Below are 20,773 nucleotides of genomic sequence, written 5' to 3' on the forward strand. Positions count from 1 at the left end.
ATGGTAACCTGAACCGTCATATAACTAAAACAACTCTCTCAACAAACTGCAAAACATTTTAAACTTCAATATGTTACCGATGGAACATATACAGACTCACATTAACCGTAGATGTTATATACAGAAAATTTGTTGCTTTTTTCTCATTCTTTATTTTATTGACGGTGGCGAATCGTTTTCGTTATGAAGACGATCTCTGAACAAATCTTGTTTTTTTTATTATAAATATTTCATTCGTGAACGTTGCATCGATTTTCGTTTGAATTACCATCAAATTTGGATTTTTTGCATCGTCAGGTACATAACACACATACGTAGGGTGTCTGATGGTCGAGATTTTGGTTTTATGATGAGAGTCCAAGGACAAAGAAGATCAAAATGTTTACCAATTTATTTAATATTTTAAAAAGAATAACTAAACCGCTGACGCAGAAATGCATGTGTTATGTCGTTAACTGAAACTAGTTTCTTTAGCGCAGTGTTGATTCAGCCAAAATTTTTAGAACCGAAATCCCTCTAGAAATTTTGGTTATTTACAATTCCAAGGACTCGTAATAAAGACATTGTCCTCGTTCAATTTCACCGCGCTAAAATCAATCTATTTTAGACTATATATAAAGTCTGAGGATAAACTTCATAGCCTCACGGTAGTTTTGGTGCTCGTTCAGGAACTCTTCGTTAAATTTCACTGGTGACGATTTTGACACTTCCTTTATATAAAATATGTCAAAATCTTCACTTTGGGTAACGAATTTTTAGTTCCTGAACGAGCTCCAAGAGGTTGTAACATGAGTATCATTTAGAAGTTAGACTTACTCTCTCAAGTTTGTTTAACGCCCTAACTCAAATTTTTTAGAGAGTTTGTTTGCTAGAGAGGCTATTGTGTGATCCCTTTTGTCTTACCAGGGTTGTCGAATTTTTAAAAGATCACTTGCCAGAGAAATGTTAAGTTGACATGTGGCGAGATAAAAGGAACATGTGAATTTCATACCATATTTGCCAGCTGTCATTCACATGTTCCTTCTATCTCGCCGCATGTGTACCAACTTAACATTTCTCTGTCACTTGCGGTTTTGAAGAATAATGAAAAATTGACTAATTTGTTTGGTTTAAAAAAAATCCAAATAAAACCCTATGGTTACGAATGGTACCCAGACGTCTGGGGATGTAAGAAGATAATTTTTTTCATGTATATTTCTCAGAATCATCTGAAATCATCTTAACCTCGGGTAACAGGGTTCCTGAGATCCTACATTTTCCATTGTAATGTAGCATACGTCAAACAATGGAAAACGCAACATAATTGTCGATATCGGTAACTCAAAGTTGCTAGTGTGTTTTTAACGTAAGGCTCGGTTAAAGTTACGTGAACTGCTTTCTCGGTGGAAAGCTTTTAACCTGTTACTGACATCAAGCATATGACAAGTATCATTATCAGATCTATTTCTTCCAAATCTGGTACTTCAATTTTTTAGCTTGCATTTTACTGTATAAAGGACAACATTACCCAGAGCTTGTCATTATTTTTGTCGTCGTTAACGATAACAGATGAATAGCCATTCATTTTCGCCATATCCATTCGTATTTTTTTGCATTCTTTTGGAATTCATAACTTTTCGCGTGCAGTAATTTGTGAATTGCCCCTTACCAAAACAATTTCGTTGGCAACACAAACCCATTCAATAATTTGTTAAAAATAAGATTGCCACACTGAACAAATCACAAACAAATATGACTGAGAGAACATACTCAATGGAAATGTGTTTGTGTCTGTGTCTGTAATTATTAAAAATTAATATTTGTATGGATACAATGTAACTCGCATTTAAATATTCACTTTTATTGTCAGCCTTTTGTCTGAATTTGAATAGAAACGGTCGTTCTTGCTCGAAGGAAAAAAAAATTATTTGCAGTTGCGTAGGTGGCAATTAAAGTGTGTGTGAGAGAGAAAGAGTTCGAGATAGAGCAAAATCGAATCGGTTTGAAGCGTTGGCAGTTGAAAAGTGAATCAACAAGGCCGCGGCCGTAACAAAGACACGATATTATTATTGTTTCAATTGTTTTGCTGGTTTTTCTTTTATTGTTTGAATGACCAACGAAGAAAGGGCAATATTCTTTCATAACATTTTTACATTCAACATTTTGTGTGATTATGAACAACGTTTTTAAGTGAAAACGAAATTTTGTTCATATCTTTTTCTGTAACCAAGACACTCGAATGTGAATGGAAGAACTTTCGTTTTATTAATCATTTGTTTTGATTATGGTTTTTATTGTTATAAACTAACTTTTTTACAACATTTTAAGACATTTATGACTGCTTGTTTAACTCGGGGAATTAGAGAAGAAATTAAGTCGAAAGCAGCACATAAACAGACAGAATGAGAGTCATAAATTGCAAATTAAATGTCCAACCCTATTGCATTCCGTTAAGTTGTGAAGGAGGAACAGAAACAATGAGAAAATAAACCAGGTAGTAGCGCTAGATTTCACCAGGGACCTGAATTATCTGGTAGCCCTAATTTTTGCGAATAAAATTATTCAATTAATGTCAGTGTTCATTTGAGTTCATTTTCATACAGTGTAGTATTTGGTCGCTTAATTGACGTGGTATGGCCAAAAAAAGATCAATTTGACAAATAAAACAAAAAAAATGTCTGTGGCGAAAGCTACACTCCAAAATATGATGATGCGTCTCCTTCCACCTACGTCAAAGTTATTTCGTGAAGCTTTCCATGACTTGGGACCGAACTTAGGAATTTTTCTCGTGATTTCGCCCCTTTACATGAAGAATTATTTGTTGTGAACGCACTGACTATATTGGGGAAAATCACAAGTGCGCCTTTTTCGATTTTATTAAGTTTGCTATATTATCGCCTTTTGGTACAGCTTTTCCGGCCTTTTCCAACCCAACCCTGACAAAATGTATCACAAAATGTTCACTTCAAAGAGATTGAATGTTCAATGACACAGACTAACTGTGCAAAGAATGATTTCGTACAGAAAGTGATTTAAATGAGGATAATAGTAGATTCACGGCAGAGTAAAATAAACCAGGCAGGAGCGGTTCATTTTCGAAACGTCAAATAAGGCACCTAATACACTGTATGAAAATGATCTCAAATGAACACTGACATAAATTGAAAAATTTTGTTCGCAAAAAATATAGGGCGAGGGGTAACCGACTGGCCAAAATGGTGGCAAATCAATTTCTAATTCTTTTCAATTCCGTTTAATTACCTCAAATACCGGACCAACTCGTCTAATTGCCGGATTCGCTCTATTTCCTTTCAATTCCTTTCAATTCCGTTCAATTCCGTTCAATTCCGTTCAATTCCGTTCAATTCCCTTTCAATTCCCTTTCAATTTCCTTTCAATACCCTTTCAATTTCTAAAGGTACTTCCTGTCTATTCCTTTTAATTGCTCTTAATTCCTTTAATTTCTTTAATAAACGGATTAACACCACTACTTGCCGGATTCGCCCTTCAATTCTTATAATTCCAATCAATTCCACGAATTTTCGAAATAATTGCTCGATATTTTCAAATAAATTTAAAGTCAAAGTTAAACCCTTAAGCATTTTGGAAAAAGAATCGTCATAAACATAATCACTACATGGCATTGAAACGTGACTACATATTCACTCCTATCGCTTTTGAAACGTTCGGGCCAATGGGAGAGGACACTAAGAAATTCATAAATAAAATCGGAAAACTGTTGCAACAAAAAACTGGAGAAAAGCACTAATGCCGTTTCATGGTTATTTGTGTACCTGTTTTGGACGATTGATTTTAGGCAATTTCGCGGATTGTAGGCCGAACGAAGTGAGGCTTACAAGCGAAAGTGCCTTAAATCAACCGTCCCAAACAGGTGCACATGTAAGTTTTCATGCAGAGGGCCGGAAACCCGAGAAAATTCGAAAAATTGCCCTCATTTTCGGCCCCGAAGCATGAAAAACATATTTTCATTACACCAACTACGAAAGTTGTAATTTTCGCTTCCCGAATGAGATGCGAAAGTATAAAAATTCAACTCTCAGTTAGCCACGACATCACAAGAGGTGCGAAAATACTTTCGCCTCCCAACAGAGGAGCGAAAGTACTTTCGCCCCTCAAACGAGGATGCGAAAGTAAATGACAGCAACAACATGTGTTCCGTCTGGTGTCGTTGTGATCACTGTGATTGTTGTGATAGAAAAGAACGTTGCCAATAATTTATAAATTTTTCTTTTACCAGGGGGCTGCAGCCCCCTGGACCCCCGCATATTTCAGCTTATTTCGGTAAATTTCATCAGTGGGAACATTATAAGGAAGCTTAAATTACAATTTTCGTAGTTGTTGTAATGAAAAGTTGTGTGGATCACATGGCACGACGTAAAAAAATTCAACCTGTGCGATTGCCGCCCTGGCCTTCGGCCACGGGCTGCAAACTTCGCACACGGTTGAATTTTTTTACTTTCGTCCCTTGTGATCCAAATAACCATTGATTTGTTATAAATCTAAAAACTAATTAGAATAATTTCTTTATAAAAAAAAATTTTTAATAAAAAAAAAATATCAAGATAAAATTTGGAACAACTATGTTGTCCTACATTTGTTAAAATCTTTAATTTTTACTCATACTTTTGGAAGAGATTTTTCAATTTCAATTTAGATTAAACCGTCCAATTGACTGCAGTTTTGTTTAAAATGATTTCACATCGCACATCATTGTTTATTTTAGATAAATAGTATTTTCCGTACCAAGCCAGGAAATGACGAAAAACTTTTGTGCATCCGACAACTGAAATACGACATATTTTGCCATGATTTTTCATTAAGAAATGTCAGTTTTTCCCGAACTATATATCGTGCAGGAATAGTTATTTACGTATATGTTGTGGACGGTATATTTTAGGCAATTTCGCGGATTGTAGCGCGAACGAAGTGAGGGCGACAAGCGAAAGTGCCTAAAATAAACCGTCCACAACAGATGCGTATACAACTTTTCATGCTGAGGGCCTAAGTTACGAGAAAAATTCCGTAATTTATGCCCAAGGCATGAAAAAAACTTCATTTCTTTACGATTTATGGTGTGGGAAAGAAATTACTTGAATTTTTTCATGACTATACGATTGATTAAATATGGTGAATGTGAAGTGTGTATGTTTTCAAGTAAATTGCTGTGTTTTGTCTATTTCAGTTGTCCGATGCACGAAACGTTGTTCGTACCTCGACAGGAAATGGATTTGTTCAGCACACGTCAGCAAAAGCCAAAGCACTCAATTTTTTGTTTCGTTCAAGTGATCGACATCGTAAGATTTTAGGCTTTTGAAAAGTTGATGGAATAGATGATATTGTCGGTGATGCATTTTTTTGTAAATTTGGTTTGAAACTGGAGCATTTCGCATCGGCAATGCCCCAACCTAACATTCCCCCTACGAATATTCACTTGTTTGTTTCGGCTCAAACTCTTCCGTATCTGACTCACAAGAATCCTCTGAAGAAGAATCCTTCAATGTACACTGTTATTTATTGTGCGGGAGCTTTTAAAATTAAAACAAAAAGGAAATAATGTGGTTTTGCATTCGCTGGTCCTTCTTTCCGATAATCACACTTATCAGCATTTACTCTCATTTACTTTCAATTCCTTACAATTCCACATATTTCCAGTCAATTCCTATCAATTCCGATCAATTCCTGCCAATTCCGGTCAATTCCATCAATTCCAATTATTTACCGGATACTCAAGCAATTCCTTTGAGGGTGTGTAGTCAATTTCCCGAGTCGGTTACCCCTCGATATAGGGCTACTAGATTATTCAGGTCCTTTGTCAAATCAGTGCTCCTGCCTGGTTAACTTTACTCTGTCGTGGTAGATTATGTGCGAAATTTGTATCCCGAGGCGAAGGCAAGGGTTAAAATTATACGATTCAGAAAAACAATTCGCCGAGTTGCTTATACTATTTTAAATGCTTTTGGAAGTGAAACAAGCTTTCACTTATGAGTAGTGTAGTGTGTAGCTAAACGTGATTTAGCCGTCACAAGCAAATTAAGTAAAATAGGAAAGCTATTGTCGCATAGGATGCGGTAGTTCCTTAAATTCTATGACTTATTTGGGCTCCAACGTGTTAGCCACGTAAATCCAGTGCACCCAAAGGTACGTACTTTTGTCGATGACGATGGATGACTTTACTTGGTAACTTTACAACTTTTAGAGTCAATAGCGCCGATCAGAGATTGTTATACCGTCTATCGTCTACAGTACGAAATTAATATAGAATTTGCAATGTTTACGAAAAAAAAATGCAGAAAATATCTACAAAGTCATCTCGTGTGGAATTCAATCTGTTCATCCCAACTGAAATGCAGACAAAAAACCTGCATCAAAGATTGAATATGTTTTCCAGAAGAGAAATGAAATAAATTTAATTTTGAAAACGTGGCTAAAAATTTTGCCAATAATTGTTGGTTTTCTGAGAATGCAGTCTTCAAAGAGTATATGCCCGCAGCAACAATGAATGCTCAGAACTTTTTTTTTACTGTTTTATTCAATGTTCTTCTGCTTTTTCTCGTGTTTTTTTATTGTTGAGTTTGGTTCTTTGATTGTGCATACGGAACACAACTGACCGAATATGTAGAAATGAATAAGAAAAAAATTAATTCTGGTCAGAAGATTTAAAAAAAAAACGAAAATCTTAAACATTTAGTTTATAGCATTGATGCAAGCCCGTCAATTTAACATTGCTGGGTATCCTTGTCGCTCTTTTGTTTGATTTTATCTATACAAATATTTGAGAATCGTTATCGTAATGAATGAATCTTGGAATGAATAAATAAGTACAGCAGCGGCCGACGGCAGAGTACATGGAAAGCAGAGACGCTTAGTACTACAAGTTTAAATAGAAACAAGAGATAGTAATATGGATCCGTAAGAAGAATTGGTACTCTGCATTCAGACTGAAAATTGACCTTCAGTCGATCGTTTAAATATTGATTATTTAGCATCGGCCGATAATTGATAAGCATCGGCCAATAATCGATAAGCATCGGCCGATAATCGATAAGCATCGGCCAATAATCGATAAGCATCGGCCGATAATCGATAAGCATCGGCTGATAATCGATAAGCATCGGCCGATAATCGATAAGCATCGGCCGATAATCGATAAGCATCGGCCGATAATCGATAAGCATCGGCCGATAATCGATAAGCATCGGCCGATAATCGATAAGCATCGGCCGATAATCGATAAGCATCGGCCGATAATCGATAAGCATCGACCGATAATCGATAAGCATCGACCGATAATCGATAAGTATCGACTGATAATTGATAAGCATCGGCCGATAATCGATAAGCATCGGCCGATAATCGATAAGCATCGGCCGATAATCGATAAGCATCGACCTATAATCGATAAGCATCGACTGATAATCAATAAGCATCGGCCGATAATCGATAAGCATCTGCCAATAATCGATAAGCATCGACCGATAATCGATAAGTATCGACTGATAATCGATAAACATCGACCTATAATCGATAAGCATCGGCCGATAATCGATAAGCATCGACCGATAATCGATAAGCATCGACCGATAATCGATAAGTATCTACTGATAATCGATAAGCATCGGCCGATAATCGATAAGCATCGGCCAATAATCGATAAGCATCGACCAATAATCGATAAGTATCGACTGATAATCGATAAGCATCGGCCGATAATTGATAAGCATCGACCGATAATCGATAAGTATCGGCCGATAATCGATAAGCATCGACCTATAATCGATAAGCATCGACTGATAATCAATAAGCATCGGCCGATAATCGATAAGCATCGACTGATAATCAAGAAGCATCGGCCGATAATCGATAAGTATCAACTGACAACACCATCGAAATACAACGTGCAACGTTTCTTCACTCGTTGAACAAATAGCTATTGATGATCTTCGGTCTGCTGTGGTCATTACATTTGGCAAAAAAATTCTTACAGTCGTTGAGTCCAATTCTGCACCTAGACGCACTCCGTAAAAATCTTTATCTGCTTTCAAGACATCTTACCTCTCTGGGTCTTAATCTTAATGCAAGTATTTGTCAACGACGTGAATTTTAATTGAAAATGCAGAAATTCAGCAAAATCAAATGCGATTTCCAGCATTGCATTTTGACCTAATTTGAAACTCACTTCGTCATTCCCACATACGTAAATTGCCTCACATGCAAACCTGTTGATGCTGTAAACTATATTCATTTTGCGTACGGAAATTATTATTGAAATTTCGTGATCGACGTTTTCTCAATTAGCTCAACACCACCGCCGTCGGTCGATATAGCGATGATCAGCTCGGAAACCTTTTATTAAATGTTAATAGTGAACCGAAGGACTTAAGTACCTGTTTTTACATAATCAGACAGACTTGATCCACTATTTCAAAAGGGGCAACCATAACGCGATGATGATGTTAAACGAACTTTTTCAATAAAATGGATTTTCGAAAAAAAAACGTTTTTCTCATGACCATGTTCCATGTTGGATGGGATATCTAATTAGTTCAATCTTTCTAAACTTTCCATTATTCATTCAATTTCTTTTGCCTTTGAGCGGTCTCTGTGCAATCCTAATCCATGTTGTTTGCACGTAACAAACGCTTATGCAATTCAGACAAAAATACAAATTTTTTTGTACTGAGTACCTCTCGGTATGAAATGTACACACAGGCCACAATTATTATTAATTTCATTTCCATTTCCCTTCATACATATCGTGACCGCATAAAATCGCAATAAGTTTTAAAAAAGAGAATGAAATCGTGAACGAATTTAAATTATTGATTTGTTGCCTCGATGAATTGGATATTAATCTTTAGAATATTATTAAAATGGTCGTAACCGCAATACAACACACAGACACAAGCACACAGCAACATCGATATCTTACCGATTAGACAAAACTGAAATATGAATCTGAAACATTATTCTGATTTTGATTGCACTTTTAACAGCCGTGGAATTCTTCAACATATTCGACGGCATGATGAGGTGTATGAGGTAACGTATCGGTTCTGTGTTGTATGCATCTGAGGGGAAAACAACTAACTCGATAGTCGGTTCCCACGAATCTAACTCCACAAAGAAATGAAATCTTAATCCGAAAAAGGACATCGACACTCCACTAGAATCGATCGTCACAAATCTCCTGAAACTATCCCATAAACCGGTATTCCAAGAAATACTCCAATCACATTCCAAAAGGTTCCTCACAATAATTTCCAATTTATCCAAATTTCAATTCCACAAATTCCACTGACCTGACCCACATTATCCACTAGCAATTTACCCCTCGTACACATCGCTAAACTCTGGTAAAATATAGAAGTTGTGATTAATGAGAATGAGGCGAGAGATATACCTTGATATTTTGTGCACTGCACATTGATCTCGTTTCGCATCAGATTTATAAAATATGGAAATGTATGGACTAAATTGAACTGTACATTTCTCAATAATTCGTCTATTATACGGTGTGGCCGTGTTCATGCTGCAAGTATGTTGTGTTGTATTAATATACAATTTTCCGAGTCGTGTTAAATTGTTTTAACTTCATGAGTGTCCCCTAACATTTTCTTATGGAAATATATACGAAAGCTCTTTGGGCGCGTTGTTGTGGTGTGGCTATGAAACTTATTTTATTTGTAACACGATCGATCAGACATTAATTCAACCGTTTCAATAGAAACCGTTGACTCAATAAATATACATGATTTCCTTACTTAAATTCAATCGATTTATTAATGAGAAACGCCCATTCGATCGTTGTTTGAAGATCGTCAGAATAGGTCAACAAAAAATTTATTTCTTTTTTAAGTACTCTATCAAGTAAAAATTAAAACATTTAACAAAACCGACGAATGAGATCTTTAAAGGTTGCCGTTGAATTGAATATTTAGGTCAATCTGAATAAAATTACAATTTACTAGGAGGAGTAGGATTAGGTTGCAAAGTCGAATGAGACGTAATTGCGCACTTCTAGCTCTACTTTGTGTGTAAAAGCTCCTTTTAGGACTTGAAATGGGTGTTGGATCGTGTGAACAATTTTAATCGCTAAAACATTTAAACGTTTCCTTTTATTGAAAAAAGATAGGAGCTAGGGAGCTGCGGGAATGGAACAAGAAAACCACCTTTTAGACCAGGGCCTATTTTTGGTATTTTTTTTGGAAAATTTTTACCAAAATTTCCAAAAAATTGCCAAAAATTTCTAAAAGCTGAGGTCGTCCAAAAACTAAATTTTTGCACAATTTCGAACAGTTTCGGCAACTCCTGAGCTCAGCCTTGTGTTTTAGCCGGCCCTCAATGATTTTGGTTGATTCTTGACACTATCAGCTTTCAAATGAAGTCGAGTATGATTAATTTGATAGATGAGAGCGTCAGTAAGCAAACAAAATCATTTAGAGCCTGCTAAGACACAAGGCTGAGCTCAGGAGTGGCCGAAACTGTTCGAAATTGTGGAAAAATTCAATTTTTGGACGATCTCAGTTTTTGGAAATTTTTGGCAATTTTTTGGAAATTTTGGTAAAAATTTCCAAAAAAAATACCAAAAATAGGCCCTCAACTTCCTTCAACTTGACATGTACTGGAGAATCTACAGTAAGAGCTGAACGTGCAAGGTATTGTATGCGTTGCTTCTACTACATCAAAAAGAATGTGTAGTACTCAAAGACAATTTTCATACCAGAGCTATATTTGACTGTCTCGTGTAGACTTTACTGGTTTAATTAATCAAGAACAAATTTTCGGAAATTTTCCAGATATATTTGCCATTCTCATTTGCAAATACTTTTCTTCATCGATCTCAAATTTCCTTAAAGTTTATCATGTTCGTCGAGACCTTTCCATATAACCTTTTTTAGGTGAAATTTGAGATTTTTCTTTGCTAAAATCTATCAATTTTGTGGCGCTTTATGCAGCGCTGCAGCATAAATAAAATAATCAAATTTCATCCTATTTCGTAGAATCCATCGAGATCTTCCAACCGGATCACCTCATCCGACCTTATAGCTCAAACTGTTTTCGAGCAAACATGGTGATCGCGGAAGCTGCAATGAATGTACAAACCAGGTATGGTCTGTTCATACAAACCGGAGGACATAGGGATTTCATATAAATCAACTCACCTCTCATTAGTTGACGTTCATTGGGAAGCTGGACCACAATTTGGGAAATGTTTCAGTTCTTCTACACATACATAGAGAAACGGCAAGCGTGTCTAATTAGCGACCTATAAGAAAAGATTTTACTTTTCCACTATCAAATAAAGATCGTCATCACATTTGAAACGTATTTTAATCAACGAAATTTCATTGTTCTTATAATTCGCTAGTATGACATATTCCGTTTCTGCATATAAATATTCACATGTTCTTGCTAACATTTCGTTAAACTCTTTCGAAGCATCCTCTAAGATTAAAATTGAAGCCTGGGGATCTGATTGCAAACCCGACCAAATTTTTTTTCAATATTTCTGATTCGCTTGAGTCTTAACTAGTTTCATTAACCTGGTCAATTGTTGGCATATAAATGGCGGTTCATTTTTTTTTTGCATGATGACCATTTACGAATGTTAACAACTTTGGTTCTAATGTTAATGTAATAAAAAATTGAAAAAATAGTAGTCATTGGGGGCGTATTATATCCATTGCACGGGTCTCTATAGAAATTTAGTTCTTCAAGTTCGTCATAAATGGTATAACTAAGACTCTCAAATCCGTAAGAAAAAAAGCGGACAAGATAATTACTGTAATTATGCTGAATGCTAACCAGGCCATAATCAATTCAGCTAATCTCATTGCGCTAATGCTTTTTTTATATGGAATACGAACAAACGAATTCTCTAAAAATATTTTATTTAACCTTCACCACGGTATTAGCAGACAACAACAACAACAACAGATCAAAATTGTGTTTTTAAATCAACACGGTTGGCTTCTCAGAGATTTAAATTTCCAACACCTTTAACAAAAATGATTGATGTTAGGTGATAATAACAATATCTGAGCAAGAGGAGTTTTTATTCGTAAATGATTTTTTTTTGGTTACACACCTTATGTTTGAGAGTTTATTACAAATGCGTGTATGGGATATTAATACAGTGGTCTCAATAGAGTTCATTTTATTAATTTTGAGTATGATGATAATCATCTGGCATCAATTATAGACAAATGAAATGCTCGTTGGATGCGCGGATGACATGAAGAATTTTTAATTGAAGGAATTTTCGAGCTTCAAAAATAAACTGCAAAAAATCATGCATTCGGAATACGAATTATTTTGCGCAGTAGTGTCTGGTAAGACGCAATGGGAGATAGAAGTTTTGACAAGTTATTTTTAATTGACGTAAAACATCATTCTAAGCAAAAAAAATGTTCTAAGCTATGCACCGATGCTTGATAGAAATTTGTTTGAAAAAGTTGAATTTACCCAAAATTCAGTTTTTGATCACTGAAACACTATCACTATTTTCACTAAGAAAAAAAATGAAAAAAAATACGATTTCTTTGAAAATTTCTGAATTTTTTATCAAAATTGAGTCTCCAGATAAATATATTTTTTTAATTGCTGCTGTTGATGTATCTAATACGATATAAAAGGTTCCCTGAAGTTCTCCGTTTAATATTTTTTTTTTTTCGCTAAAATTGAGAAAACGGCAAAAAATAGTTCAAACTTCGTAAGTTTTGACCAATTTTTAACATTTTTGACCATTTTTGACGCGTCTGTCCCATATAGAAAAATTTGTATACATTGTTTCGGATGTATTAACGTTAGTAGTACAATTTTCTGTCATTTTCCGGCTCTTTTCAAATTTAAATGTCTCGAAAATCGAAAGGAAACAGTGTAATTTGGTGCAAGAAAAATCCGATTGTGTATTAACCTCACTTTTTCCTTAATATCTAGGGAAATTTTTTTTTTACCACTTTCGGAACTTTTTTGGCTGTAGTTGAGACCTGTACCTGTCGAATGAGCCTACTTACACGAAATCCGGTCATAAGACACCGGCCAAAAATGGCTTCAAAGTTAGCGGTTTTTTTGTGTAGTGTCTACGGAAAATTACCATATTTCCGCCATTTTGTTTTTCAAAAAAAAAGTTCTTCCATAAAACTTAGGTAATTAATGTACCTTTCTAACAAAAAAAAATCCGAACCAAGTCACTTCTATCTCGAGTTATAGCGATTCTTAGTTTTACACTAAAACGGTAATTTTACCGGTAATACCGGTTCATCGACCTCAAGAAAAAAAATTAGTTCTACAACTTTTGATACTCTATCAGAATTCATTCACAAAATATCGTAGAACCTCGAATCCCACAGGATGACACAAGCGTCTGGACTACGGTTGTGGTGACTAATTTTATAGAATTTTATAGAACACAATATGGTCCCTGTTTATCATTAGTTTATGTTGACAATAAATATTTGATTTTTGACTAATAGGTAGTTAAAGTAACCCGAACTGGTACAATAAATAAACAGATGATACTAAAAACCATTGAATGCTAAAACAAATATCACTTTTGTATGAATGGTCCATTGAATGCTAGAAGGAAGATAAGATAAATTTATAGCTCCTACATTCAGGCCTCCCATTTGGCCGGAATGTCCGACTTGACTTTTGAAAATGTGTCCTAATTTTTTCAACTTGTCCTAACTTTTCCATGGAGTGGCTTCTATTTTTAACTAAAGTTATCCTAATCTATTTATCCAGAACCATGGAAACTGGCCTGATTCAGGAGAATCAGAAGAAAGATAACTTAGCTTAGCGAACTTAAACTAAATTAATCTCACACAAACACAAAAGAAAATTTACAGAATATAATAGACTTCATCTAACTTCTTCAAATACCCTTCGAACGTTCCCATTATACAAGCGGCGTTAGAATGTTGAAGTGCAATAGAGATTCTTTGCTTCAAATACATCTTCGATTTCTTTTCGTTCGTACCATTTGCTAACAACTTTCCCAATACGTCAATGAATTGAATTGCTTCAGTCCACCATGGACCTAGAGTCTCAATTGCAAATGGAATGATTATGTAGTTGTCTTCTATCAATTTCTTATATTTGCTCAGTTTAACGTTTGCTGCCTAATTTGCAACTCGACCGGACGATTTGCTTGACAAATGTAGAAACGATGGGGCCAGAGTATCTGAGCATGTTGTGTCCCAAACCATTGAGAGTGAAAAATTGTCCTACGTGTCCACGACAAGAGATTTTGAGTGGGACCACTGTAAATGCTATATGTATGTGAATGAACAGATCTTATTGATCAAAATTGTTGCAAATTGTTGCATTTTTTGTGTCCGATTAAGAAATTGTTTATTGACCATAGGATGCTTATAAACTCAAATTTGTCAACTGGCAAAACGAATTTCGTTCTAATAATTTAGTTGGCGAACAGACTTCAAGTGACCAAGTCAAATAAAGTAATTGTGTTTCTTTTAACAACGTCAGAACACACTTTTTCTTCACTTTCTTTGTATTCGCAGTAAGTAAATCGTTTACGCTTTTAAATTTGTTCTTAAAACCAAAATTGATTTGCTTTAAATCAGGGGGGTATGAGATAAAATCTAGATCTTTCTTTGTTATTAGGAGTAGTGTGAAATTTAGAGGTGAGTGGGCATACCAAATAAAATGCTCAACCCATGCCCAATGTCCTTTTCTAATTTTAAATTTTCATATTTTTATTTCAAAAGTGAAAAAAATGATCTTTTTAAATCTCTCATAACAACGCGAGCGGAGCGAGCCGAATTTCGCGGCGCAAAAGAATTTCTTGCAATAAAAATTCAATTTTATTGAAAATAAAAAGTTTGTTTTTAAAATAAAGGACAACAGAGGACATTTTGTGAAATTTGCAAAATTTTAAAAAACTAGGGCGGATTCCCTACGACCTAAATATTACCATCGTGAGGAATGAAAATTGTTACCTGTGATTTGTTCATCAAATAATTTGTTTAAAATTTGAACATTCGATCTTTCATGAATACTTTCAGCTAAAAGAAATCAATAAAAATGACATTGGACAATTTTCAATACATAATTTCATTTGACCTGGAAGCGTCGTGCTGGCGGCCGTCTAATTATGCAAAGGCTGAAGTAATCGGTAAAATGTTTCATTTTTCGTTTAATTTCATAAACCGCAGGACATTCAATTATTTGTAAAATATTTTGTTAGAAATTGCAGCCGTATTTTTAAATCTAAAAAATGGTAAAATCGAATCCGAATTTCATAAATTCATTCGACCAACGCACCATCCGATTCTCAGTAATTTTTGTGTTAATCTAACTGGAATAACACAAAGCATGATCGATCGACAAGAAACATTTCCCACTGTTTTCAATCAGTTCATTTCTTGGCTGGATAATATTCGCATTGAACATGGCATACACTTAACAACGCCGAACCAGAAAAGCGTCAAAAGTGGCGCTAATGCTACAATTTGTTCATGGACCGATTGGGATTTGTTAGAATTTTTGCCATTGGATTGCAAACGTAACGGAATTGAGTGTCCAGATTCGCTGAAGGCATGGATTGATGTTCGAAAGAAATATGATGTAATTTTGAGAATAATGCCGTTCAATGTGTCGTATATGATTTATTTTGTCGTTAAAATTGCAGCAATTTTATAACAGTTTGAGAGGGATGCCGTTCGCAAGAGCTTTGACAAAATTCAATATTGATTCAACTGGAAAAGATCACTCGGCAATCGATAATGCAAAAGGTTTGGCGCAGATGGTTATTCTTTTGTCCGATAAGGGAGCTAGGTTTGGAGAAGTTACTCGGGCACTATAAGCCATTGATAATCATTTTGTTTTCCACCATTTAATAAAAAAATTCGGCTTCACAACGCGAAAAAATGTTTTTCTCTCTTAATTCCACATTCTATTCAGCATGGCCACAGTCAGAACTTTACTAAGACAAGTGTTATAAAGTTAAAAACCAAAAATTCAGAGTCTTCTATTTTCATGGAAAATAGGCCAAGAAAATCGTACTCAGTTGAAAACTTTGATTAATTGAAAAAATCACGTGCGAAATTTCAACCAATTATAACGGAGCTCCCAACAGAGTACTTTTTTTTAGTGCAAATTAAGCCTTACAACAAGAGACCGGTCATACAGACTCCACTAAAGGAAGTATGACTTGAATGCAGGGCTTACTTTAGAGAATTTTAATTCTGAAAAAGTTCCGAAAAAGTTCTGAAAAATTCCGAAAAATTATTTCAGAATTTTTAGGAACTTTTTCGGAATTTTTTCAGAATTTTCGGAATTTTCAGAATTAAAATTATCTAAAGTAAGCCCTGCTTGAATGTATATACGATTGGCCTTGCAAAGAACATGGGTTGCTAGAGACGATGATCATGACGATGCAAGTGCTAGGCCGGGAACAAGCAAGATTGACTCAGTCGATGTAAATAAATCTTTTTACATGGCTTAGATTTGTCGACGTTATCGGCTTTAATACCATATATAGATTGCGAAAATAGAAATCGATACAGCTAAGATTGACTGTATAAATGGTACACTGACAAAAAAATTTCGAAAAATTCAGCTGTTGCAGGTAACTCTGTCTCCAGGTCTTCGACAATAGCTGCCACCGCTGTAGCGCCCCATACAAAAAATACAGCTGCCGCAGATGATGTAGATTTCCTGGAGACAAAGTTACCTGCGACAGGGGCGTTTTTCGAAACTTTTTTGTCAACCTACCAAATCTTGAATAAATTTTCTCGATTTTTTCAAAATTTGGTCTGATGAGTTATTGTTGATACACATTCACATCAACCTATTATCGAAATGCTACAGTAATTAGCAAATAAACTTCGTACAGACATATAAGCATATAAGCAACATTTTCATCAGATCTGTGCTACTTCTTTCGATCAAAGTTAATTTCAATCGTTTATGATTTCAAATCTTTTACTTCGATTGTTTAAAAATGAAACTTGGTTATATAAGAACGCATTGCACAGATCATGTCGTTTATTTTGTCGTCTATTTATCGATAACAGATGCACTACCACAACGGTTTACGGCGTCTGCTATGAATTTTTATCTCCAATGCGTGACTATTTCATACATTACTCGCTTGTCGCTTCTATATATAAACTCTAAATGATGACTCATTTCCTCAACGCAACGAAAACTTCAAACAAAGTGACAGTTCAAGTGAGAAAAGTTTTATTTCTGCCCAGAGAGGGAAATAGCTGCTATTTTCTCACAAGAAATGCCAACAAAATTCTTTTTTTTTTTCATTGTCAGTAGGATAGAAGAAAATAAGGTTAATCACGTTTCGCTCTCGCCGCACACAGCTCTTCTTGGAATTTACTATTTTTACCCCAAATAACTATTTCTCAACTCATATCATTTATGTTGAAAAATAAAACTTTCGTTGGCTTTCTTGAGAAAAAATTTCTATGCAACGTGGGGTGTTTGCAGTAATATGTGTACTTCTTCGACTATAAGGAACTAACTAAAAGCAGAATTACGAGACCCATCAACCTTCGTATATTATTTCTACAAAAGCTTTTTATACCAAATGTTCATTAACGGACTACTAATCGGTACATGTTAACGAGTTGGTTACTACTTTCATTTCATTTCATTTCATTTATTTCAGTTTCAAAGTGATTACAAATACAAAAACAGCTGAGCAGCTCTAGTGTGACGAAGTCAATTCGAAAGAGCTATTTTCATTTCAAATACTTTCAAGAAGTGAGAAAATCGAAAATCTTTTACTTCAAAGTTTTAAGATGAACTTTTCTAACATAAGATAGCACCAGCCAGAGTTTATCTGTTGTTTTTGTCATCGCTGTTGATAAAAGGTGACATAGAGGTTAAAAAAATTCGTTGCACAACTGTCTTATCTATGATGTACTCCAGTTCCTTTTTTCCAATTATCGTATTTGAACCGTTACAAGCTTCAAATTAATTAGGAAGCTTCTAGCATAAATTACTATTTTCTTTTGGGATATTATATTGGACCGATAGAAAAATTCTATTTTACCGATAAAAAATAATAAAAAAAAACCGATTGAAATGTGGTGCATGTCGCTGGCACCTCTTCCAGCTGGATGTTGGTTGACGACGAAGTTGATGTGAGTTCCACCACCTGCACCATACTTTTTTTAAGTGACGTGGAATATCTTAGCACAACTCAAGATTTTGTTGAGTTGAGATTGAGAGAAGTTAAGAAGAAGTTAAGAAGTTAAGTTCGTCCCTATAGAATTTTACGAAAAGAATACCAATTTTGATTGTACATAAAAAGCGTTTTAACACGCCGAGCGATCCAGCCCATTGCCCGGAGCGGAGGGTCGAAATGCTAGCCGGGCGTCGGAACGGTGTCGGTAACTTAGGAGTTACCTTTGTCGCATTGTCTCGCATTGTCATAATAATTAGTCCTTTTACTAAAGAAACACGCTCATAAAATTTCACAGACTCAGAAATACTCAGTCATACATGGTGGAGGTGCCATCGTCTTACACCTTTTTTTTATTCCCTTGACTGAAAGTCATGGGTCTAACGGATGATAAACACTCTAAAATGTTTGTCACACAATGTTCACTACTATGATTGAAAATACATGAATGTATGACCAAAAACCTTAAATACAGAAAATGTTTGTCACACTTTGTTCATTCCTTGATAACACTCGAGTAATTTTCAATGGATTTCCAAAATTTTTTTTTTGTTCGACGGGGAATTATATTCCTGAGGGTAAGTTCGAAGATGGGTTATAACGGACGGGTGATCTCTGAGATATTCTCAAAAGAATTTTTGTCCTGTCGCTTGATAACACGATAACTCGAGTAATTTTCAATGGATTTCCAAAAACTATTTTTTGTTCGACGGGGAATTACATTCCTGAGGTTAAGTTCGAAGATGGGTTATAACGGACGGGTGATCTCTGAGATATTCCCAAAAGAATTTTTGTCTTGTCGCTTGATAACACGATAACTTAATTAATCCTCAACGGATTTCCAAAAAAAAAACAGATTATCTGTCTAAATAATAGTCTCCTTATCATACGGAGTAATTTTCGACTTTCCAAAAAAATTTTTGTTTAATATTGTTCAAATTAGGCCGAGTTTCAGTAGATTTAATAGACCGTGTGCAGTATAAATAATTTATTTTTAATTGATGTAGATTATTATTCTGTAGAACAAAAGTGTAAACAGAATATCTGAAAAATGTCTGCTTGATTTTATATCTCACTTTAAAAGCTGTAATTTGAATGAGACTAAAAGGATATCCGAACCATTCTAATTCATTCTAATTGGATTCTTACTAAGATTCAAATAAGTGGGATGGCATCGGGATGGCAACAATATTTTTCAATAATTTCTATAAAAAAATTAAAATATTTTTTTCAATGGTTTTCATGGTAAATCTTCTTTTTATTGAAATATGAAACTTTTTTCTCAAAATCGCACACGGTCTATTGCTAAAAAAAATCTCATAATTTAGAAAATTTAAACGAACGTGAGCTTTACAGCCAGAGCAAAGCGAGGCCTTCCATAATCCTGAAATTCATGAGGCTTAGGTTAGTAAATGGAAAGTATTGGAGTAACAATCTAGACTTTATTTCGAAAAGATTTTTTGAGTGATTTCGTGGTAGTTGTTTGTATACAAAAAATTGAACAAGTGTGGACTTTGCGGCCAGAGCGAAGCGAGGGCCGAAATCCACACGACTCGTTCATTTTTGTTCAATACATAATCAAGAAATCTTTTCACCACCGTTTATAGCAGACAATGGGAGTTTCTGAAAAAAAAAATTGGAATATAATGAAGCGAATGCGCAATTTATAAGAAAATAAGAAGCGCGCAGATTCTCGTGAATTTAAGATTTCGTAACTTGACAGTTGTCATTTTAAAAGTTACAAATCGTATGGACATTCGCATTAAGGTGACAACTGGAATTCTTAAATTCACGAGAATCGGCGCCCAGAGTGCAGATTGTTGTATTTTCGTAACTTTAAAGAATTCGTAACTTGACAGTTCTTGTAGGATTCTATACACGCAACCGTCAAGTTACGAATATTTATTCAGTCAGTCAAGGGACCTGACCCACCCATAGGGTAGTATTGAAATAATTTATTGGTCGTTTATTACCATCCTTTTCTTTTGCCTAAAAATATCTGTGAGCAAACATAATTTTGAATTTTTACTATTAGCTGTATCACAATTGAATGAAATGCAAACAAAATTTCAATTAAAATGTGTGTCCAATAGCCAAAAAACGCGGTGATCAAATATTTATTTCTGTTTCAACGACATTAGCAAATACAGAGAATCAGTAACGGCTGCAAGTCGATTGAACCTATAAGTATAAAATTATAAATTCTAGATGATCTGATGATGATTATGTGCTGATCATGTTTATTAAAATGAGATACGAAATGTGAATACCGCACCGAAGCGAAGGAATGCTATTTCACATCTATCTACCGAGTTGTTTATCTGCTAACAACGCATTTTATCCTAGCGTGGCAGATGGTGAAGTACAACAGCCAAGGGCGGCTTTGTTTAATGACTTATTTACCAGTTATCTCGCGTAATCTACTATTGAAATCTCGAAAGAGGTTACGCTAACGCAATTAACCAAAACGCCATTTATCCACATATCAAGATCTAAGGCAATGTTTACCAAACATAAAATTTGAATTTAAATTTAAAGAAAGCAAATATTCTAAAAACGGTTCGAATCTGGCTACAAGTGATCAAAGTCTTCGCCAGCAGAATC

General features: G+C 35.0%; 1 protein-coding gene across 1 annotated transcript; it reads left to right on the plus strand.

The window, feature by feature from the left end:
- The first annotated feature begins 14,394 nt into the window (after positions 1-14,394).
- LOC119079814 (ERI1 exoribonuclease 2-like) lies at positions 14,395-15,894 on the plus strand. The gene is made up of 4 exons (XM_037187883.1): positions 14,395-14,524; positions 15,030-15,139; positions 15,212-15,591; positions 15,656-15,894. The coding sequence occupies exons 2-4, from the start codon at positions 15,049-15,051 to the stop codon at positions 15,827-15,829; spliced, it is 645 nt and encodes a 214-aa protein (XP_037043778.1). The 5' UTR covers positions 14,395-14,524; positions 15,030-15,048; the 3' UTR covers positions 15,830-15,894.
- The last annotated feature ends 4,879 nt before the right edge of the window (positions 15,895-20,773 follow it).

This window comes from Bradysia coprophila, unplaced genomic scaffold (genome assembly GCF_014529535.1).
Source record: "Bradysia coprophila strain Holo2 unplaced genomic scaffold, BU_Bcop_v1 contig_339, whole genome shotgun sequence".
Classification (NCBI taxonomy): Eukaryota; Metazoa; Arthropoda; class Insecta; order Diptera; family Sciaridae; genus Bradysia; species Bradysia coprophila.

Bases quoted from the DNA above. Each gene is read 5' to 3' on its own strand.
- LOC119079814 (XM_037187883.1), top strand. From the start codon at position 15,049: ATGACATTGGACAATTTTCAATACATAATTTCATTTGACCTGGAAGCG. The intron at 15,140-15,211 runs GTAAAATGTTTC...ATATTTTGTTAG, and splicing joins TGCAAAGGCTGAAGTAATCG to AAATTGCAGCCGTATTTTTA. The intron at 15,592-15,655 runs GTAATTTTGAGA...TTAAAATTGCAG, and splicing joins ATGTTCGAAAGAAATATGAT to CAATTTTATAACAGTTTGAG.